This window comes from Rattus norvegicus, chromosome 11, assembly GCF_021556685.1.
Source record: "Rattus norvegicus strain SHRSP/BbbUtx chromosome 11, alternate assembly SHRSP_T2T, whole genome shotgun sequence".
Classification (NCBI taxonomy): Eukaryota; Metazoa; Chordata; class Mammalia; order Rodentia; family Muridae; genus Rattus; species Rattus norvegicus.
Genome location: NC_141544.1, coordinates 68,442,666 through 68,464,243, shown reverse-complemented (window position 1 = coordinate 68,464,243; position 21,578 = coordinate 68,442,666). Strand labels below are relative to the sequence as shown.

Sequence of the window (21,578 nt, the reverse complement as noted above, 5' to 3'; positions counted from 1 at the left end):
TACACAAACTGAAATCACTTGGCTAATTAAAAATAAAAAGGCACAGAGGAGTTTGGAAGGGTTGGGGTGGGGGAGGGGGTGAGGAGTAGTTCTTAAGGGAGTTAGGGGGAGGAGTCAAGGATGAATGATTAAAATTCATTGTATGCATGTATATATGAAATTATCAAAATTTAAAAATGTCATAGTTTTAAAAAGCAATCATGTCTGTCTCTTGATAAGCAGGGAAATATTTATTTATTTACTTTGCATCTCAATATCAGCCCAAACAGAATTTTCTTTTCATTTCTTGAAACATGAACACCAGTCCTATTTCTCAGGATTTGGATGGGGCACTTGACTGCGGTCTTTTCTGGTTCAAGGGTAAGAAGGCCTCAGCACAAACCTCTTGATTGTCAGTGACTGATTTTATATTATAACACATCATATAGACAAAAAATATGACAACGCAAATGATTGCTATGTTTTCTGGCTGTTTATTTTTCCTTCAATGTGAAGACTCATTGTTATTAAATTTTGCAATTGTTCAGACATACATCATTCTGATTGTTGTTTCTAGGAAAAAAACCAAACCAAACCGAGCAGCCACTCATCCAATTTGTTTTGTTTATACTTCTTCAGAACCTTCCATGAGGTTAAATGAGGTTTAAAGCCTTCCAGTCCATTTTGTTTTAACTCTTTAAAATCATCTCACTCTTTTATAATTTCTGTAGACTATTCCCGTGGTCTGGGTTGAATAGAAGAAACAGAAATATGTTCTATAAGAGTTAATGCTGCTGTCATTTGGCATTTTGTCTACTGCTTCTTAGCTCACCTCCTTGTTCATCTTCCTAGAGACTGACCACCTGCCTGCTGGAGAAAGGGAAGATGGCTAATATGTCAGAAGCTCTGTGGTTAAGTAACTTTTTGAAAATTCTGAAATATACCTCCTACCTAAGTGTCCGTGAGGTGACAGTGGCCATTTTATGTTTTATATCCTGAACCAGATTAGAGTTAGCCTGTGAATGGGAGCCCCCTTCTTACTTGCTCCTCTTCTCTTTTCCCTAACTCATGTCCCCCAAAGGAGAGACCTAAGCCAGGAACAAAGATTGTGCTGGAGGCAGACCAAGGCATGACAGAGCTGTTTCCTCAAATTCACCTCACACAGACATAAAACACAAAGCCAGTTCATATCCACTCTTGCAGCTGAGGCAGACCCACACTTGCAGTAGGGAGAGAAGAGAAACTCTGGACTAAATGAGCTTTTTCAAGTTTTGACACTACATTTGACAAGACTTTTAAATTATTGACATACGTCTGTTCTAGTGTCTACAAAGGACCAGACGACATTTATTATATGAAATCCATCCCCCCAAAGCCAAGCAATTTGTCTGAAATTTCTTCCAGAGGACAAGAAACTACCCAACAGAGCTCATTTGAACAGAAAATGATGGAAGAAAAAAAATATTTTTTGCTACTCAGTCCAGCTTATATAATCAACCAAGTACAGGAATAAAAATGATTTGCAAGTTCTGTTGGAACAATGTGGTTTGTCAAACTCACTTATCTAAGACTTTCCTTATATTCCTGCGATATTGGCTGAAAATTAAATTGTTTTTATATTACAGTGTTTTCATTTGGCCTTCTACTTCATCACTAGAGCATCTACTGGATGAACTTGAACCATTCTGCTTTATTTGCTGTGCAAAGGGGAATTACTCCCCATCAGCTCCCCTGCCATTAAATTCAGCAGGGAGACGGTAGACCTGTACTTAAGAGTATCTGGGCCATATAAACACATTCAAAAGAGCCTTACCCATCCCAGTGGTCGGCGTGAGGTGCAAACTACCCTTCAGAAAATGTGAAGAAGACACGTATGTAGATGTCCTAAAACCATCGCAAGATGTCACAAGGGAGGTGGCTTGCCTAACAGATGTTAAATAAAGGGTTAAAGGGACCATGTAACACTATATTATTGGTCTGAAAATGGTTTGAGACCAACTCAGAAAAGATTACAGCACTTACGGCAGAGTTCTCCACATGTGCTGTATAATTGTAGACAGGATAAGTGTTTATAATAGTAAAAGTTGGTCGCTTGGGGCTGACAAGATGGTTCAAGCAGTAAAGGTATCCACCATGCAGTCAAGGTGACCTGAGTTCAATACCTGGGGCCTAGAGTAAAAGAAGAGAATCAACTTCCAAAACCTATCCTGACCTCTGAGACACCTTTTTGGCCTAGAATTTTCTAGAGTTAAAAGACAGCACTGACTTTCCTTCCTTCCTTCTTTCTTTCTTTCTTTCTTTCTTTCTTTCTTTCTTTCTTTCTTTCTTTCTTTCTTTCCTTCCTTCCTTCCTTCCTTCCATCCATCTCTCTCCCTTCCTCCCTCTCTTTCTCCCTCCCTTCCTTCCTCTCTTCCTTCCTTCCTTCCTTCCTTCCTTCCTTCCTTCCTGCCTTCCTTCTTGCCTTCCTTCCTGCCTTCCTTCCTGCCTTCCTTCCTGCCTTCCTGCCTTCCTGCCTTCCTGCCTTCCTGCCTTCCTTCCTTCCTGCCTTCCTGCCTTCCTGCCTTCCTGCCTTCCTGCCTTCCTGCCTTCCTGCCTTCCTGCCTTCCTGCCTTCCTGCCTTCCTGCCTTCCTGCCTTCCTGCCTTCCTTTTGGTATGGATGTTATAGAGTCATACCTAGAACAAGGATTGTGTTAAGATTACTATAGGAAGAGGCAAAGAATGAAAGGGAGCTCTTTCTTCTGACATGATACCAACAAAGGAAACATGAGCCACACTTCCTGAGAATAAATTTCTCAGGAACCACGGGTTTGCAGAAGAGAAAGATTAATGGAGGTTTTCTGTGTGACTTCTCTACAGCAGCAATAGCAACTTCAAATGAGTTTGGGTGTATCCACCATAAAAGTTATTGGTTGAGCCAAAATCTGAACTGACAGAGGCAGTAGGCCTCAGAACCTGACTGTCTAGGCTCTGTTCTGGCTTCTGCATGACTTTGCTTTTGCTATTTAACCTCTTTGTGTCTTAGTATTTTTTCCTGTAATGTAGGGGGTAATAGTATTTTAAGTTTATGCTACTGGGAGGGTGAAATGAAGCAATGCATTTATACATTAGAATCATCCCAGACACAATGGAAGAGCTCAACCAAAATTAGTGCCACTGATCAGCTGTTTGACATAACCATGGCAGTGGGGGAAAATGGTTAGATTATTGCTAGGAGAAATCCGCAAGGCACTTGTGTGACAGTTGCCTAAAAGCTTTTACTTAATGCCCTATTTAGTCGGACAATCCTGGTACATCTTTTGTCATGGGATTCTCCATCTCTACAAATGCCTTGCTGTGACTGTCATCAATTTAGGTCACTTTAAATCAGCATCACCAGGTCGGTTCTTGAAGCTACCATTCACTACACACATATCTTCCTCTTCGTTTTCCTCACAAACTAAGCAAGAAGCCACAGTGGAACTGTTGGCATCCAGCAGTCTAAATCCACAGCCCATTGGTTTACCTCATCTCCAGCTTCTGTTCTTCTCTGTGTTACATTTATTTATGTCTGTGCTTAAGATGACAAATGCAATCCTTGGAACTGGTTAAGTCCAATGTGTAGTTTTTAAATAAATAAACTTTTCAATAATAAAGTTGAGCAATTTTTTGAAGGTTGATAATTTTTTTTTGAAGATCTCCTTTTATTGAGCCTATCCTTCCCTCCAGACTCTGTGTGCAGACCTCCTCAACCCCATTTGCTTACTTAGCGTGGTACTCTGAGTATTGCTGTCCTAGTTGTTTGGAGGGGTGGTACTGATGGTGCTGGAAGGATGAAATCCATATGTCCATCGAGTATTAGACCTCTAAGCCACACCCAAGCCCTCTCTGTGGTATCCCTTTTCTGTATCTATATATGTATGATGATGGCAGAAACTAAAGGAATTGCCATCACACATGGATCCCCAGTATCCTCTACCACCTTTCAACTCTCTCTGGAATTGCCTTGCTTTAGAACTCTGTCCTGACCTGCTGGTGCTCTTTCACGATGCTTCCTTCTGATCTCCAGTAGTGTGTCTCCCAGGTCTATTCTCCACTCATTTATGATGTCTGTGTTTGTAAGTCTCCAGCTTTGTTGCACTCCCTGAGTACTTAATTTCTTCACTCTTTGCCTCCCACACATGATCATCCACTTTCTCAAAACTGGCTGTTGCCACAGGAAGAACAGGCCAAGGGCTGGAGTCAGAGCTGACCTAGTATTTTACTCAAAGTGTTCAGAGTTGGAAACCAGACTGCGAGGACCAGATAAGTGATTGAAGGGGGCATAGCATCAAAACCAGTGTCATTGGGTCAAAGGGTTGGGTGTAGACATAGAAACAGGAGGCAGAGCCAGAGAGCCTATGGCCCAATGGGCAGAGCGAAGGGAGTCAAGGAAAGACTCATGCTTATAACTTATAACTATAAGCTCTGTACAATAGAGCCACTGTCTAGTTCCTTCATCACCCTAATATGGCACCTTAAGAGTACCCCAGTATATTGTAAGCACTCTGTATTGTTTGTAGAATGAATAAATAACTTGAGTGATCGGCACAGAGACTGCAGTTGGGACTCAGCAGTGTTAACTGGCTATCACGAAGTTGAAGGAGGCTTCCCTGGGTGGCTCTTGAGGTTTATTTGAGCTACATTGTTCTTCTGGAGGTAAAGAGTATTGTATCTTTGACCCCCTATATTTGTTTTAAAAAATTGCCTTTCATTGGCTACAAGAGTAAGACGTGTATGCTTGCAGGCAGACATGATGCTTTGTAATGCTGATTGAACTTCCTAGCTCCTTACATCTTAGAGTTTAGAGTGAACCAGAACCTTCTGAAGTTGAGTTCTGTGTTGTGCTCTGTCTGGATTCCTTTCTTGCAAAAACCTTCAAAGGTGGCTCCTATGAGATTCTGACTCAGCAATCATGGGTCTTTTACAATGACCCTCTATGGTGATAAGATGAAATGGGGATTTCTTCACAGTAATCCAATGATTGGGATAAGCAGAGAAGTTTAATTTGGGTATGTTTGATCGGTATTGATTTAACACGGTCTCTTTGGCATATAACACTCCGGCAGAAAATTGTTGCAAACGTAATCTGTAGTGTCCGTCTACCTTGATGAGCTCTCAATTGAATTTTGTAAAGCAAAAGGTATCTGTTCTAATTACACTCGAGTCTGATTCACACTTGGCTCTGTTAGCATTTTGAGCTAAACCCTACTTTGTGGTGAGACTGTGCCATCCTGTGTTATACAATGGCAAAGAGAAATCTTCACTTCTGCTCACAAGATGCTAGTGGCATCTTCCCACCTCACTGGGCCAACACCAAATCTGTCTGGACACTACCAGATGCTCCCTCATTGTGAGGAGAACAAATTATTAAACTCTGTTCTAAGGAAGTTCTCAGGCCCATGAAGCGGCACTTTACTTGAAGGAGGGCATGGGTTCACCATAAACTTCTCAACTATAGCACCTTACTTGATCACGCACACACACACACACACACACACACACACACACACACACACACAACAACAACACACACACACACACACACCAACACAGTACACATAAATAAGTATACTGCAACTTCTCTATTAAATTGGAAGCTGTACTTTTTCTGTTTTATATTTCTTCAAATATAAGAGTGTTTGGTCAAACATGACACTTAACATGTTGGCTAACTCCACAAACAAGCCAAAGAGAAGGAATTCTCAGGATGTAAATGCCAAGAGAGTATTTTTTTCTATTTTATTTATTGCTGCTTTCCAACATCTAGAAGAACACTTGATGCTAGTAATAACTGGTGAATGAATTGTTACTTTATTTTTAAAATATACTTTAAATTAAAATACGATCATATTCTTATGAAAAAAGCTGTTTACATAAGATCCATCCCATTTCCTAAAATATTATTAGAGTGATTAAGTGGGACTCAATACTATCTTTAGTCTGTATTTTCCAGTCTCCTTCCTTGCTTCTCTGATGTATGGGGTCATCTCCTTGACCAAGCTTATCTACTGATACTTTCTCACATGATCCCAATCATGTCATTTTCTCTCAGAAAAATTTCAAGGTCTTCATCTGGTCAAATAAATATGGTACACACAAGATTCCACACCCCCCTATGTTTTTTCCCATGACCGATAGGGCCATTGATTACTGAAAGCATGGCACTTCCTGCTTTGAATTATTATGGCCCTATGTGCATATCATCTCTTTCATGTAGCCTTCAAACTTCCTGAAGGCAGAATAAAAATGCCATTATTTTAACACCATAGGATTATTATATATACTATTATATTTATAGCATTACAAATATTTGATGACATGTTAAAGTACGATATTCTATTGTTTATTTGTTGAGTTATTCAATGAATATTTATGACCACCTAGATATCTTACCCAGGTATGCGTTAGAAGACAAAACAAGTATATTCTGGGCTATTTGAGTATTTATATTGGTTGGAAAATAGTGTTACTGAATGCAGTAAGAAGCAGATTCAGAGTCAGCAGACTGGCATAAATACAGCCTCTGTCACCACTAGGTGTTGATCGTGTTCACTCTCAGTGTCTCTGTGTCCTGTCTGGGGTAAGGAAGGGCATTTGCTTTCTCTATTATGCATTTATGCAAAAGAGGGCAAACAAAATTTCATTAATATAAAAAAATTTCAAATGATACAGCCTAGTGATTTAAATTTGTCCACAATTCCTACTCTTCCCATCTTCAACAGATGGCGTCTCAGCCTTCTTCCCTGAGAACAGACTTGTTTCTAATAAGTTGAATAAGGCAGAGGTGACATGCAATCACTAGCAGGGAGAATGTGACATTAAAAGGGCACGTTTTGGTAGCCATTATTCCTTGAAGCATTTTGTCAAAGGGAATCAAGCAGCTATACTGGAAGCAACCCTAGTGAGAGAACCAGGCAGTCCCTCTAGCAATGACTCACCACACTAAAATTCCTAAGTTGCTCCTGGATTCCCAGCTCCTGAAACCATTTGAGATGCTTTATAACTTATTAAATGTCAGTAATTTTCACATAGCAATATAAAAAATACACAGGATATAACAGAGGTTTAAGATATGTATGATTATTATTATTATTATTATTATTTATTATTGAATCTGCTGATGTTTGCTAATGAACATGCATGTCTCAGTCTGTTGCAATTCATTGGTGAAACAATGGCCATTGGAAAATGGTAGCTTCAAAGAGAAGGAGGAGGGTGAAGACAGGGAGGAAGGAGAGGAGGAGCAGGGGAGGAACGGCATAATGAAAGACTAAGAACAAGAAAAAGTCCGCTGGCTTTGAAGCTTCTGATGGGTGAGTTGCAGGCTTTGCTCACCTGCCACCTGCTTCTCACTTTCTGCAAGGTAGCTGTATGTGACAGTGTCTGTAGGCGAAATGCAAAATGCTACCAGCTAAAGCAATTATTCATTCCAGCAGCCCACTTTTATTTTACTCCATTTCGGCTCTCATTTCCAGACAAAATTGATAGTTTTAATTAAATATGAAATGAAAGTCATACATATACTTTAGTTTTTTTAAATCAGAGAAGGTCGCCATGCATCTCTGTAATGTACAATGGACACAGACATGGGGATTGAGATTTATTTGTCTCAATGCCTACCTCTGAGATTCCCTGCCATTTATGACTTTACCATAGCAACGCTGACCAAAGGCTCCCACTGTTAATGATGCCATACTTGGGTGGGCTGAATTCACCACACTCACTAGCCATCTTGGTGAATTAATTTGAGGCCAGACAAATTTAACATAAAATGCTCTGTCTTGGGCTCCCACTATCCCGATTTGCGACTGTTTTATTTAACTCCCCAGTGAGAATACAGCTGTGGACGATCATCAGCGTATTAACTATTTAATAATGAATACGGAATTTAAATTCCTCATTGAATATTTACCAAACTCAATTTTTCCACAGCTTCAAGTGTTAACTCTTGAAAACTTTGAGAACAATTACTTTGCTTCAAATTCCATAGCAAGGAAGGGCATAAATGATGCAAATCTGCTAGTTCCAACCACCCAATTAATTAAAGGATTAATTGATTATGTAAATTAAAAGTAGTCTGAGAACATTCTTACTTGTAGGAGATACTTCGGCATCTGGAAAGGTTTGTGCACCCAGGGTAGAACCTGTCACATTGGGTAGACGTTTTGTTGGGGCAGTCCCAGAATCTGAAAGTGTAAAGCAGATATTTACAATGGATAAAATATTGTAAAAAAAAAATACTTACTCAGCTCTAAAATACTTTAATTTCCTCATTATCTAGCAAATCAGTATTGAGGACTTGCTATGGGTCAGACAGTGAGATGCATTGGTGAGTGGGGAAGGCAGTAAAATGTTTTTCATTGGTGTGCTTGCATGTATGCATGTAAATTGAAGCTAAGGTGTGTTGTTTTATTTACACTTTATATTCATTCTATTTCCTTCAACCACCGTTAGTGTGCTTTACAAATAGTCCTACTGGAGAAGATTTTAAACACTCATTTTGTTTTATGTACGTGGGAGTTTTGCACGTTCGTGCACCATGTGCACCAGGCAGCTCCCTGGGAAACCAGATGAGGCACAGGAGCTCCTGGATCTGGAATTGTAGCCCAGTAAGTGTAATGTAAGTGGAGAGAGTTGCCCACTACGTGGGTGCTGGGAATCAAATCCAGGTCCTCGGGACCAACAGCATAGCCCAACTGCTGAACCAGTCTCCTGCCCCTGAAGGATTTTTTTTTTTAATTACAAGTATAAGAAGGACTTCTTGACTTTTAAAAAATACATATTAAGTGTAGTTGGTTAATTTTTTATTCTGGACGATTTTCATGACTTTTCTAGACACAACGTTACTGCTTAGGAAAATCATTAGATTAATAAAAGGATCATACTCTATTTTTGCTTGCCATCTAGGATTTGTTTGACCTCTTCAAATGATATCCCAGTTTGGGGCCATCTCATATTCCCAACTTTATGTCTTGGTGTTGATTAGCATGTTTCCATTTCTCATGAGCTGCATATTCTATCCAAAAGGCAGATGTTTCAGCTCAAACACAGTAAACTCATGAAGACTTACTGGTCATTGTGCTGTTTTCTGACATTTTCTCATTTTCAAGCTTTTTTAATATAAACCTTTTTTAAGATTGCAGAGTTCTAAGGAATCTTTGTGATATGCTCTTTTCCCTTACTGTTAGTGCTAGCAACGATCTTGCCACTATGTTCCATGGGTCATGCCCCTCCAATGAAACAATGGGCTTGTCCCTCGCTGTATTTGCAGATGTTGATAATGGAAATGATGTATATAAAAGTGGCGAAAGGTCAACCTTATGTGTCTGTCTGATTGCTTTTAGATAATCATCATTGTCTTCTAGTACAGCAAGCTGAGAAGATGAAGTGTGGAGCTACAAGATAAATGCCTACATGAGCTCCTCAGTGGAAGGCTTTTACAAAGCCTGTAATCCAATACCAACACTCAAATCCCACCCATGCCCTATGCTCATGGATAAAGTATGTTTGGATATACTCATATTACTTTGTTTACATGTTGTCTATTACAGACTTTGTGCTGTAGTCCTTAGTGGAGAGTTATGACCAAGTTAATATTATTGATTAAAAAACTGAAACATTTATTGTCTCATCTTTTACAGATGAAGAGTTAATTCCTAGAATTAAAGGTATTGATTATGTTCAGTTCCAGTGTTCTACAGTGCAAGGCATTGATATTTCATTGATGAACATTTTTGTTTAGAATATAAGTCTTCTGTATATAATACACAAATATCTTTAGAAGCTGAGAGGATTAGCTTCTTAGTTCACTTTGAAGATTTTTTTTTACATATTGATTTTTATTGCATATTGAGAAGAGCTCTTTCACCCATGTCTAGATCCTACAAGAAACCAGAAAGTGTCTGTCTGGTTTCAAATTGGACTGAAAAGTAGAAACATTGCCTTGGTCAAAATAAAAGTCAGGGCTGTAAAAAAGACATGTTTCTAGCCTAACAGAGAAAAGTGATTTTCCCAACACTTGGATGTACAATCTGCAGAGTTGCCTCATGTATCTTTCCAGTCATTGCATGGGATGCAGTGTTGGAAGGGGTGGGCTTCTGGTCCTAAGCAACTCCATCCTTTCTGAATTCTCTACTGTGTGAAGTCACTCTGCTGTAGGCTCAGGAACTCTCAGAAATCACTTCAGACACAGCAGCAGCCTTGAGTCTAGGCCACAAGAACTGAGTCAGTTAGTTTTGTGCCTTTTTGTGAACAAATATCAGTGTACCAGACCTTAAATGCTCTACCTAAGAAATGAGCTAAATCATTGGGCATGTTGGATCCTTTCTTCCTAAAGTGTCACCTACAGACAAGTGGAAGAGGTTCCTCTCAGGGTCTGGTTAGAAATGTAGAACTCAGCTCCAGACTTACTGAATGAGAATCTACATTTTAACAAGCTCCCTCGGTGATTTATATACATATTAAATTCTTAATTTAGGTTTTCAAGAACCCTGGGAGCAGTCACAAATAGGAAGCTTGTCTCACTGCAGGAAGTCATGAGGCAAGAAGTGTTTATCTAGAATCTTCCATTTTAATGCTTAGTGTTCCTCTTCTCTCGGCTATAGGGGTATATTTCTGGCTTTCTCTATATGCCAAAATGGTACATGATAGAAATTATGCATCAAGAACACATATAGTGCGCGTGCATGCGTGCGCACGCACACACACACACACACACACACACACACACACACACATATCCCTAGTCAACCTTCAGCTCTATCACAGATGGCTTGATTTCAACAGTTATAATTGGTATTAAACCCTGATCAGTGTTAATGACAGCTATGATATTTACAAAACTAGAGAGATTTTATAATCAACTTTTAGGTTAAAAGCAAACAAAATATCCTTCTCCTCCTTCTCAAAGAAGCAAATAATCTAGAGATGCTCCAATAAGAGGAGCATCTCAGAGGAATATTACCTCTCAGCCTTCAGTATTATGATCTTTGTCCTAGACCAAAGGACAAAACCTCCTAGAACAAGGAGAAAACTTCTCCCATTTCCCCACTGAGTTTCTTTTCTTTTCTAGAAAAGTCTCTCAGTTTCTCTCTTCTGGCCCTGAGAGGGTAGGTTTTTCTTCTCTTTTCATTTCAGTATCTTGTCATCGATAAAAGCTTGGTGTGGCAATTTTAATGAGAAAGGTCCCCCAGGGGTTCATGTATTTGAACACCTGTTACCCCATTGAAGGGTGCTATTAGGGTAAGGTTTTCAGAACTCTTGAGAGGTGGAGCCTGGCTTCAGAAAGTCCATCACCTTGGAGAGAGGTTGAAGGTTCACCTCACCTCACTTTATTGTGCTTTCTGTTTTCCTCCACCCCTCCCATTCTCTCTGTTCTCTCTGTGTGTGATTAGCCTTGGTGTGTTCAGTCAGCTTCCCGTTCCTGCCAACATGCTGTGTCTTGCCCACCACTGATGGTCTCTACCCATCTAAAACTCAAAACTCTTCCTTTTCAGTGATGCTTTTGGTCATGGCAGTTTGTCATAACAACAGCAAAGTAACTGATACACTTGGCAAAGCAATAATTTATGTGACAGGCACCAGGGGTGTACTCCAGAGTTCAGAAAGCATCTCTTAGGACTACCCCAGAGATCGTGTCTGCCAGCAGTGCTTACGAACCTGGAACTCATAATGAAACATGACTCAAGAATGCCTTTGCTGTACGGAGCCCTGATTGTGCCTTTAGACTCATTCACGGTGATTTGTGTTTGAATGGGATCATAAGGGAGCTATAGTTTTGCGAAACTCCAAGATTTACTGTGTTCACTATCTCATGGCACAGGCTAAAGGTTCATTTGGTGATTAAAATTTACCTCATGGCTCTGAGTCTAAACTTATACAATAAGAAGGGCTTCCATTAAAAATATGAATTACAATGAGTTCAGGGTATGAAAATCGGTATTCTATTTTACTTTAAAGTCTTTCGTTATTTTCTGATATTTAAACAAAGCATGAGTTTAATATGAAAAGACATTGGTTTGTGGTGGTGGTGGTGGTGGTGACACATGGGAATAGTATTTTGTTTGGAAACCAAAGGTTTTAGAGTCTTTTAGGTCATGGCTTCAGATTCTGCCAAAGCTCTCGGCAAATCCACATGCAGCATGGTAAACTTCATATTGTTCCAAGACTGCACCCCTCCTTATGTGTCGTCTTCTAGGAAAAACCTATGCTTATTCTTTAGGGACCTAGGTAAAGTCGAGGAAGGTTGTTTTCATATAAACTCATCATAATTTCTGAAGGAGTGCCTTGGAATTCACAGTGATTCTTTCTTATGTTTAAATACATGCACACAGCTAGAGTCACAGGGGATAATGGCTTTGACTCAGCATGGAATGGAGCCTACTTGTGAGTAGTGGGAAAGGATTTGTGTTAAGACATGTAGTCCTTCGTCTAAAGATCCAGTAACCAACCATTGTATCTGTAAGGACTCTGTCAGGGCACTATGCAAACTGTCCTGTGTAAAAGCCTTCCTGTATAAATTAGTATGGTTTTATGAATATGATATAGACAACATTTATGAAGATAGGATAACAGTTAAAGTCCTACAGAGCTATAATAGTGATTTACAAAGCTGTTTTCTTTGGTCCAAGTACTACTAAATATGCACATTTGATGGCTATCCTTACAGGCTTTCTGAAATAGTCATAGCCATTGTCATTGTGTTTGCCGAGACATTTGTTATATTTTATATAATAACATCTCAAGTATTTTATGTGATTCAGGGTAGTAAGTCTTCTGGTTTTTCAAATTTTGTAATAACTGGAGTGCCTGAATATATTAATTTTTCTAGTCATAAAAGTCTCCATGAAGATACCATGCTTCCAGCAAGGGTAATGAAGTTATTATGGTTTGCATGTGTTGCCCATATCTAAATAGTGAATTATGCATGTTGTGATTACTTAAATATTTTCATTGTTTACATTTATTTATTTGAGTGTTTGTTTATGTCATAGCACACATGTGAGGATCAGAGGACAACTTTCCAGAGTCTGTTCTCTTCTTTCACCACATGGGGTTTGAGGATGGGACTCCACTGTCTGTCTTCATAGCAAAGTGCCTTGACGCCCCCCTGAGTCACTGACCAGTCCTATGTATTTTTATGACTTAGGAGTTTTAAGATAGCTTAAATTTCAATTAATCATAAGTGTTATTAATGTTCATTGGATGATAAGTGAACCAGAATGCTAGCTTGTTAAACAAAATGATTGACTGGCCGTGTTGCCTCATGGCTCTAATTCTTGTACTTGGGAGGCTGAAACAAGCAGATTGATAGAAATTAGAGACCAGCTTATGCTAGATACTGAGTTCTAGGCTACTGTAGGCAACAAACTGTAAAGCCTGTCTGGGAAAAAAACAGAAAGAAAGTAAAAATGAATATGATAATGATAAAAAATCACTGTAATTGTATAGAAAAGGAAATCATCTGATTTTTTCTTTGAAGAAATTATTTTTAGATTCTACATATGAATCGTTTAATATTTAGAAATATAGTAATTTGGGGTTATATAAAGAGCTTTCTGGTATTGTACTGGTGTGAAAAAGAAAAACTTCTATCCTTTGTAAATTAGTCATGTGGCATTCTTGGTTAACTCTTATTGACTTTACTCAACAGGCAACTCACCCAAGGAAAATGTGATGGGTTGTGATGAAGTATTCCACATTTTATTTCCAGGGCCTGGCGACAGAGCCATACACCAAACTGTCATATTGTTTGATTGGGATGTTCTATTGTGCATCCTTGTTAGAACCGACTTCAGTTCCCGAAATCCGCTACTGCTATTTTTTTCTTCATTTGTAATGTATATTCCTGCAAAAGTCAAATGAAACCTGATTAGTCACGGAGATTTTCTGGATCAGCCAGACAATGATGCCAAGACTCTGCAAAATAAAATTTGCTTTTACTTTGTTTTAGAATGAGGATCTCCATTTGTTGCCCACACTGGCCTTTAACTCATGGCTCAAGGTGTCGTCCCACTCTGTCCTAGTAGAGAGCCCACAGACTTATTCTGCAACACACAATTAATTTATAGTAATGGAGACTCTCAAGCAGTTAGCCTTTAGCTTCTGAGAAGCAAGGCCCACTTCTTAAAGCTGGAATTAATCTGAGCCATTATTATTACTATTGACCCATAATCAGGCTGTAATATACATTCATTATATGCGTTTCCTTATGACTATGGGTCCAAGGACTTGCGGGTAGATTATTATAACCCATTAGTGCCATTTAGTAATGGTGAGATTGGTGATTTGTACTTGAATTGGTTTGAGCATGTGAAGGGCTCTTCTGTAGACTGCTCATACAGTAAGAATATACCAAATATATACAATTAATACAATATAAAAGCTAACATCCTGGATATGAGCCTCCCACTTTTGTGCTGCTTTGTGTATATTGGTTCCCTAATTTAAGGAAGTGTGTGTGAGTGTGGTTCTCTTAGAGTGAAGGAAGAGTGTGTTGTGTGAATTGGCCCTCCTCATCCTCATCGAAATGTAATGGATGATGTGTATTCTAATTCTGGTACTATATCATACTCTTTTCCTGTATATTGATAGCATTTCCAGTTTGGGTCCCATTAGCTTTCTCTAGAATCTTATAACAATCACTGTTAGGATAACTTCCAAATTGCATGCACTGTAGCAGTAAATTATGATAAAAATTATCTGTCCCCGCAGGACAGATCATTCTGAACTCACGCAAAGTCTTTACAGTAAAGCTCCTTTTTTTAATTTTTTGAGGCTGGGTTTGGTGTATCTCTGGCCTCAAATTCATTATGTAGCCTAGCATGACCTTGAACTCATGATTCCCCCTTTCTCTACCTCCCAAATGCTAGGATTGTAGGTCTATTCCAACGTGCCTGGCTCACATGAAAGGCGTTTGCTGCCAATTCCGCAGTAACTAGTTGGAAAAGTATTAGCTAAGTGCAGTTGTATGCTGGCGGAATTCTGATCACAACATCTGGCCTCTTATTTGAGAAAATAATAGGCGTATCCTATCTGGGTGCTTCATTTATACAGTGTTTACTTAATGGGAAAATACACTTACCATAACATTTAACACATAATTTTGGGAGGGTGTTGTGTTATCATTGGCATAAACTGCTTTTCAAGTGAACTCTTTAACCAGGAAAGAGTTCGTCAAGGGGATCGATATAATCACCCAGCAGCAGAAGCTTTAATTTTAGAAATTAAAAGACATAAATAACCAAGAGCGTCGTGACTCAGTTATTTTTCATCGTGGTAAAGGAATGAGTCAGTGGGAGGCCTGTTGTCCAGGCACAGATGCTGGATGTTATGCTGCCATGGTTAGCACCTATGAGAAGTACTATGAAAATACTCCGTGAAATTGTCTCAGTGTGGATTCCTGCCCCAGGGACTTAATCCTTTCCAGTAAATTTGTTCCTTGTAAAGGAACTAACTCTTTTATAGCCATCGCTCCTGCTGCACCCTTAGGTCCTGGCCCAGATATTTATAAGAAACTGGGAATTATTATCACTTGATTTCAGTGGTGTCAGGAAAATTGAAGATGATATATTAAAACAATAAAGAAACATGAGAGCAGATAGAGATGCTACAAAGGCAGAGATATTTTTTATAACTAATTATGTTTATTTCAATGGTTTTGTCCTCATAAGGGATATTTGCTTTTAGTGACACAAAGTTAATAAAGCGTGCGTTGTCTGAAGAAATCAACTTTTATTCTGAAAATGTTGCTTTCTCCTCTCTTGGAGGAACAAGATGATGTATCAGAAAGTGACACCTAGTAGGGAAGATGATGTTTTCCTTGGAACAATTACTTTTAAATGCCAAGGTCAACCTGGACACCATGTCTTTCTAACCCTTGGTAATGCCAATCCATTCCCAGGGCGTTGTTTCTTTACCTTCTTCATTGCCTTGAAAAAGTCTTCCATCTATTAACCAGGTAATACTTGCTTTGGGGAAAACATTCTTCAGAAGGCAGGTAAATACTCTCTAAATAGACCGAAAAAGGATTATTTGTACATTTGGAAGAAATTCATGCTCACGATGTCTCCATTTACGTAAGACAAATTAGCAAGAAATGATTCTGTTTACCTTTACTTGTGCACAGGACATACAAGGGCTATTGCCATTAGGGGTCTTTGCAATTTTTTGGCTAGAATCCTAGGTCAATTTAGGAATGTAAGGTTATTCTAATGTTAGATGAGGTTTATGGTTTCTGAAAATCAGAACTGGTCCTAAGTTAGTACTAAATGGAAATCAAAGTGTAGAAGGAAGGGACCACAGCAGGCACAGAACAGAGTGGAAATGTTGCAAGACCAAGAGGGAATTGAGCCATTATTTTTGTTTCTGAAATAGCATAAAATACAATCTGTAATAATGGTCGTATAAACAATTTTAAGGGAATATATCATTTTGGAGTTTAAAAGTCTTCATAATACTTCTTGCCTTTGGTCTCGATTCTCTAAGGCAGAGTGTGCATGTTTTCCATTGATAGGTAACAAAGAGCAAAAATCAAGGTATCATGTGGATAAAGGAATTACGATTAATTAATGGTCTTTCAGTCCAACAGGTTCCTTGGTAAAACATTTTGGTTTGAAATAAACAACACATGGAAAGATGAGTAGCACAGTGGTTTGTAGGAGAATGCCTCCCACCCCCAGTTATACATTCTAGTTGGTGGACTGTTTAGGAAGGATTAGGGGGTGTGGCCTTGTTGGATGAGGTGTGTCACTGGGGCTAGACTTTGAGATTTCAAAAGCCCACACCAGGCTCAGTCTTTTTCTTTCTGCTACTGCCTATGGATAAAATTTAAGCTCTCACCTACTTCTCATGTCTGATTGCCTTCTGCTATGGTCCCCAGTGTGACGGTCACCGGCTCGCCCTCTAAAACTGTAAACAAGCCCCCTGCTTTCTTTAATAAGTTTCCTTGGTCATGGTATCTCCTCACAGTGAAAGAAAAGTAATTAAGATAGGTAGCTATGTTATTAAAGCAGAGAAATAGGCACAGAGTTAATTAGATCTCATTTTCAACACCTTTCAGTTTTGGAACATGCTGATTTTACTGCATGTGTGGTGAACATACCCAAGTATGTTTGTTAGTTCTCATGATTTTGTCTTATGATCTATAAAATTGTAATCCCACTTCTAATTATCTATTTTCTTATTACCAATGTGTGAATTTTGCATATGCCTGGTCCTGTTCTTTGTACCTAAATGTTTCCCACAATTGTTGAATCTGATAATAGTTAACTAGTAAAGAACAGTGAACTCTCTGTAATGCTGGCATGCCAATCTACCAACTAATTACTCTCAAATAAGCCAAACCTTTAAAGCTGGAAAGCTAAACTCAAGGGTACCAGGAGACATCTTTCTGGTAGACACCTCTTTACATGCAGTTTCCTGCCCCTCAGTATATTGCAGTTAATTAGGAAAAAAAGACTTCCAAAGGTTTGACTTTTATATCTTGGATAGCAGAAATACTGTAGCTCTCAGTATTTCTGATTTTTGAAAACATTTGCTTTTGATTTTCAGATAATTTCATACATGTGACTGGGTTGCAGAACTGAGAAAATTATGGGCTGGGGACAAAGCTCCATGGTAGAGTGCTTACATGAAACATCCGGCACTCTTTGTTTCATCTCCAGCATGTTTTGAAGTGCTACTTTTCTCCCTTTTCTTAAAACATCAAAATTAAAACTAGGTCCCCTAGATTATATACTTGTACTAAATAAGAAAAATTTAGTTTACTTAATTTATCAAGATACCAAAAATTGATTTTTATGCGCTGCTGGTCCACAGTGGAGTAGAGTGATTTAAGAAATGAAATGGTAACAACAAAGTGGTTACACTTTGTGTTAAACCCAATGCCCCTGACCTTCCCATGACTCATGTCTTCTACCATCAGCCAAATGCCCAAGGATGGGGAATAGGAACACCACCGTTAAGAGACAGTTCTGCTGAGATCATTGATTTGCTGAAGAAGTTTCTGCCAACTCCAAAAAGTAGCTGAATCTATTGAACTTGAAATGATTCAGATTTTAAATATTTGTTTGAGTTTTATTTACCCCGTGGTAAAACACTGAGCAAAACCCAGCTTTGTGGAGGAATAGGTTTAAGTCATTTTACAGGTTGCAATCCACCTTTGGGAGTAGTCAAGGGAGGAGCTCAAGGAAGAATCACCCCCAGATTTGCCTTCCAATGATTGATTCAAGAATATGGGTCTTATTCTAAAATCCCTCTCATCTTTCAAACTGAAATGGTGGAGGGTATAAGAGTTCAATCTTAGTTGAAGTGCGTCAGGGGATAACAAACACAAATACTCTTGGTGGGAAGAGGTGCCGTCTTTATGAAGGACCTTGTAAAATAACTGGTTAATGCTTATCTCTGCTTAGCTTACAAATGAATGAGTCTCAGATTATGGTTTATTTATTTGGCTTGATAATTACTGGGGCATTACCCCTAATCCACTTTTGTAACAGCTGGATGAAATGGCTACTTCCCTAGCTGTGAACTCCAAATACTTGCTGTCTGAATATTTCTGGGTTATTTCTCCTTCAGCAGTCTGGCATTCTGGGACAGGGGAGCATTTGGGCATGTGTTGCTGGTCCATCATACCTAATGGAGACTTCCTTTTCCCCATTTTGTCCTCCTTTGTCCTCCCTCCTCTCTTCTTTCTTCTTCTCCTTCTGGCAACCCCCAGCCCAGTAACTCAAATTCCATTTCTCTCTTTTCTCCCCAATAATTAGCTGTAACCACCTTTATTTAAACCATGATTTTAGATTGGAGAGCAAGGTTTATATAGCATCACTTGGTGTATGTGAGGATCTGTTCACTGGGGGAAACTAGATCTTGAGGGCCAGCATTTAACATTTGAATGCACAGCACCGGACCAGCCCCCAGCAAGACCTGGCTTAAATGAGTAAGAAGAGAAATGCTAATTAAATCAGAAAGAAAAATGGAGTAACTATGTATAACAGCGCACATGCACACAAAGATTATTTTCACAGACAGGACAGGTATGGACCTAGATAGTTTGGGTATGCCTGTTAGGAAGTGGTGAGCAATACATGCCTGGATAGGTAAAATGGGTTCTTTAGCCAAGAGGAAAAAATACAAATTGGAAATGTGGTCCTGGAATCTGGGAAATTCTGGTAGATGACTGAATGTATGATTGCTCATTTTGTAGCTGGGTGTATAGTCCAAGGAATCTGGCCCCACCTCCTCTGTGTTGTATATAACCACATCTCTCTGATCTATTATGAGAAAACACCTCTAGGCAGCTTTTATTAATCATTCAAGGCATGTTTGTCTAAAAAGAGCACAAAATAGCACTGAGCCAAAATCTCCCCAATTTCTCGCCTCACCTTTAAGACTGATGATTCTAAGACTTTCAAGATCTACAGGAACATGATAGCCTCACAATTGTATGTAAAACTCATAGAATGCTAACATCCCCTAGGTTTTTTAATCTCTGCTGGACAGATGAACTGCCAAAGAGATGCCTGGAGCACATCAGTTATTTCCTAAGCTCCCTTCTTCCTAGAGATAAAAAATAAAAGCATCTGAAGGGGCTCGAGACCCCATATGTACAACAATGCCAAGCAACCAGAGCTTCCAGGGACTAAGCCACTACCTAAAGACTATACATGGACTGACCCTGGACTCTGACCTCATAGGTAGCAATGAATATCCTAGTAAGAGCACCAGTGGAAGGGGAAGCCCTGGGTCCTGCTAAGACTGAACCCCCAGTGAACTAGATTGTTGGGGGGAGGGCGGCAATGGGGGGAGGATGGGGAGGGGAACACCCATAAGGAAGGGGAGGGGGAGGGATTAGGGGGATGTTTGCCCGGAATAACACTCGAAATGTAAATAAGAAATACTCAAGTTAATAAAAAAAAAAAGAATTGTTTTCGCTAAAAAAAATAAAATAAAAATAAAAGCATCAAACACACCATGTTAAGATGGCTTTCCACTGTGCAGCCCACTGCCATGTTTTTGGCATTGTTGACTTGCCAAATAAATCTTCTTCCTCACTCCATTACGACTGTCTTTTTTGAGAGGTGAGTGGACAGGCTAAGTAACAATTCATGCACAGATGAAATACTGAAATGATAAATGTCTTGTTTATCATCTATGAATATATCCTAATTACTATAAATGCATTGTGATGGCAGTTTTTTCCATTGTGATGGATTATTTTAAGAATAATTTTGAAAGCATTAAGGTTTTTTTTTAAATGTACTTAGCTTACTGCTTTTTTTTTTTTTTGGTTCTTTTTTTTCGGAGCTGGGGACCGAACCCAGGGCCTTGCGCTTCCTAGGCAAGCGCTCTACCACTGAGCTAAATCCCCAACCCCAGCTTACTGCTTTTTAAAAAAAGATTTATTTATTTATTTATTTATTTATTTATTTATTTATTTATTTATTATATATAAGTACAATGTAGCTGTCTTCAGACACACCAGAAGAGGGCATCAGATCTCACTACAGATGGTTGTGAGCCACCATGTAGTTGCTGGGAATTGAACTCAGGGCCTCGGAAGAGCAGTCAGTGCTTTTAACTGCTGAGCCATCTCTCCAGCCCACAGTAAAATTTTAAACTTAGAAATAGAGCCACTGATTATTGGCCTAACTCTATTTTGTCTCTCTGTGTATTTCACCATCTAATTTTCTCCTTGTGTCAGTGTTTCCTGCAGTTACCCTGGGTCCCAGGAGACAGAACCTATTAATGATCATCTTTTGGAGAAGGGGATGAGCATCAGTGAGCCTTGCAGGACAAAGAAGTCCCCAATGGGTAGGGCTATCAATATGGCAGGGCACCCTGTGAGAGAACTCTGCATTTCATGAGAACCAACTTATTCCTTTCATGTAACAACAGTGAGGGACATTGCGAGACCTCCTTGCAAGACCTGGAGCTGAGTAGTCACCAGCCACGCACACTAGGACCATAGGGCTTATTATTCATGCTTACCTTCTGAACCATTCCAAACAATATGCTACCTGTTGCTTGTGTGTCAGGCAGGGGAGTCATGGCCTGAGGGGTCACCATGGGTACCACTGGTTTGAATCCCTCCTCCCTGACTGTTCCTGCTAGATAATGCCATCGGCTGCTATTCGGACACTACTGAATTCAACTGCTGAAAGTAAAATTGTTTGAAAGGGGATCCAGCTGCCACTGCTGACCAATGAACTGAACTTTCAATTTCCTGATAATGCAGATGGGTTTACTCCAAAGAACTGTTTTTAAACAGGTCCACTTCCCCCCATATCCTTTCTTTTCCACTATGTCTGCTGGATAGTGGACTAGAAAGGAGGTTAAAGCATTTAATAACCATCATTAAAAATAGAATTTGAAAAATTAAAGTTACAGCAGGGGGTTTGGGGACTGTCGAGGGCTTCGACCTGGATGAATGAATATATTTCTCATTCATTTATGAAATGGCCCAATAAGGAGAGAGACATCAGATGGGTTTTCAAGATGCAGTGTAATTTTCTGTTTATTTATCTGAATTTGAAATGGGTCAAATAAGGAAAACACCTGTTGTGAAGGTGCTTAGGGAAAG

At 39.3% G+C, this 21,578-nt stretch overlaps 1 protein-coding gene across 4 annotated transcripts in view; it reads right to left on the bottom strand.

Moving 5' to 3' along the window:
* Window positions 1-21,578, bottom strand: part of Cd96 (CD96 molecule) — an 81,747-nt gene that overhangs the window by 19,513 nt on the left and 40,656 nt on the right. For all 4 annotated transcript variants that reach the window (XM_087576758.1, NM_001025032.1, XM_087576760.1 and 1 more), the window contains 3 exon segments: window positions 15,916-16,006; window positions 13,659-13,844; window positions 8,092-8,184 (listed from right to left, as the gene is read on the bottom strand). In XM_087576758.1, coding sequence (XP_087432884.1) covers window positions 8,092-8,184; window positions 13,659-13,844; window positions 15,916-16,006 — 370 coding nt within the window.